This window comes from Empidonax traillii, unplaced genomic scaffold, assembly GCF_003031625.1.
Source record: "Empidonax traillii isolate 1590-97213 ecotype Southwest subspecies unplaced genomic scaffold, ASM303162v1 scaffold2656:size19914, whole genome shotgun sequence".
Lineage (NCBI taxonomy): Eukaryota > Metazoa > Chordata > Aves > Passeriformes > Tyrannidae > Empidonax > Empidonax traillii.
Window position 1 is genome coordinate 1 of NW_020957849.1, and position 1,995 is coordinate 1,995.

General features: G+C 75.0%; 1 protein-coding gene across 1 annotated transcript; it reads right to left on the reverse strand.

The window, feature by feature from the left end:
* Positions 1-677: 677 nt before the first annotated feature.
* LOC114072116 (zinc finger protein 865-like) lies at positions 678-1,994 on the reverse strand (the record flags this gene model as incomplete). The annotated part of the gene is made up of 1 exon (XM_027910035.1): positions 678-1,994. A coding segment is annotated over one exon (1,317 nt), but the record flags the coding sequence as incomplete, so codon positions are not given.
* Between the last annotated feature and the right edge of the window lies 1 nt (position 1,995).

Genomic DNA, 1,995 nt, shown 5'->3' on the forward strand with positions numbered 1-1,995 from the left:
CCCGGGTGGGGGAGGGGCCTCGAGCACAGAGCTTTGATTTATGGAGATTCAGAGTTCATGGACCCCGGGGGGGTTGGGGGACATTGAGGGCGATGCCCGGGGGTCCCACAGGTCTGGGGGGGGTGGGGGGGTTCATGTCCGAGTGTCCGGTGGGGCGATGGGGACACGGCAAAAGGGGCGGGGCCGTGGCGAGGCGTGTCAGGCCACGGCCAGGTGTGTTGGGGCGTGTTTGGGGCGTGTGAAATCACAGCGAGACGTGTCGGGCCATGATGAGGCGTGTTGGGCCATGTCGGCCTGTGATGAACCGTGCCAGGCCGTGTCACACCGAGATGAACCATGCCAGGCCGTGTCACACCGAGATGAACCGTGCCAGGCTGTGTCACACCAAGATGAACCATGCCAGGCCACGTCACACTGAGATGAACCGTGCCAGGCTGTGTCACACCAAGATGAACCATGCCAGGCCGTGTCACACCGAGATGAACCGTGCCAGGCCGTGGCGAGGCGTGTTGGGTCATGTCAAACCGTGACAAATCGGTGCCGAGCTGTGTCGCACCGTGAGGACCCACGAGGAGCTGCAACAAGTCCTGACCCGCCGTGCCGTGACCGTGCCGTGTCCAACCACGTCCCACCACGACGTCCCTTCCGTGTCCCCGACCCCACCTGACGGCCTCCCCTCAGTCCCCCTGGGCCGCCCCAGCCGCGTCCTGGCGGTGCCGCAGCCGCCGGTGCTGCCGCAGCCCCTCGGGGGCGGCGAAGGCCTCGCCGCAGGTGCGGCACGGGAAGGGCCGCCCGGCCTCGTGTCCGGCCAGGTGCCGGCGCAGGCGCCGGGCGTCGGCGAAGCGGCGGCAGCAGGCGGGGCAGCGCAGCCCCCGGCGCCGCGCGTGGCCGCGCTGGTGCCGCAGGATGGACGACAGGTAGAAGAAGCTCTTCCCGCAGCGCTCGCACCGGTAAACGTCCTCGCCCAGGTGGCGCCGCCGGTGCTCCAGCAGCTCCGAGCGCCGCCCGAAGCTCTCCCCGCAGGTCCGGCAGCGCCGCGGCCGCGCCGGGCGGTGCCGGCGCTGGTGCTCGGCCAAGCCGGCGGGGTGGGCGAAGCGCTTGGCGCAGCGCGGGCAGCGCAGGGCGCCGGCGTGGCCGGCCCGGTGCCGCCGCAGGGCGCCGGCGCGGCGGAAAGCGCGGCCGCAGGTGCGGCAGCGCAGCCGGGCGAGGCAGCGGCGCCGGTGCCGCCGGAGCAGCGCGGCCGCCCAGAAGCGGCGCCCGCAGCCGCCGCAGGGCCAGGGCCGCTGGCGCAGGTGGCGCCGGCGGTGCAGCAGCAGCTCGTAGGCGCCGGCGCAGCGCTGCCCGCAGGCCCCGCAGGCCCGCGGCCGCCGTGCCAGGTGCACGTACTTGTGCGTCACCAGCGCCAGGAACCGCTTGAAGCTGCGCCCGCAGGTGCCGCAGGGGAAGCGCCCGGGACGCGGCGGCGCCGCCCGCGGCGCCTCGGCGGGCGCCGGGGGGTCACCTCCCGTCAACGCCGCCGTCGCGACCGCCGGCCGCTCCGGCGGCGCCGGGTGCACCAGGCGGTGCCACACGAGGTTCTCCAGGAAGCCGAACACCTGCCCGCAGGTGTCGCAGCCGGGCGGGCGCTCGGCCGGGGGTCCTGGCAGCGGGTCCTGCTGGGCGGCGGCGGCGGCGGCGGCGCGGAGCAGGTCGGGGAAGCGCTGCCCGCAGGCGCCGCAGCCCAGCGCGCCGGGGGCGGGGGCCTCGCCGGGCGGCGGGGGCGGCGCGGGCAGCGGCAGGCGGTGCACCTGGCGGTGCCGCGTGAGGCTCTGGGGGTAGCCGAAGGTCTTGCCGCACAGGTCGCAGCGGTAGGGCCGCTCCCGCGTGTGCACCACGCGGTGCTTGCGCAGGTGGAAGGACTCGCGGAAGCGCTTCCCGCACACCCCGCACTCGTGCGGCTTCTCCCCGGTGTGGATGCGCTCGTGGCGCCGCAGCGTCTCGCGCCGCCCGAACGCC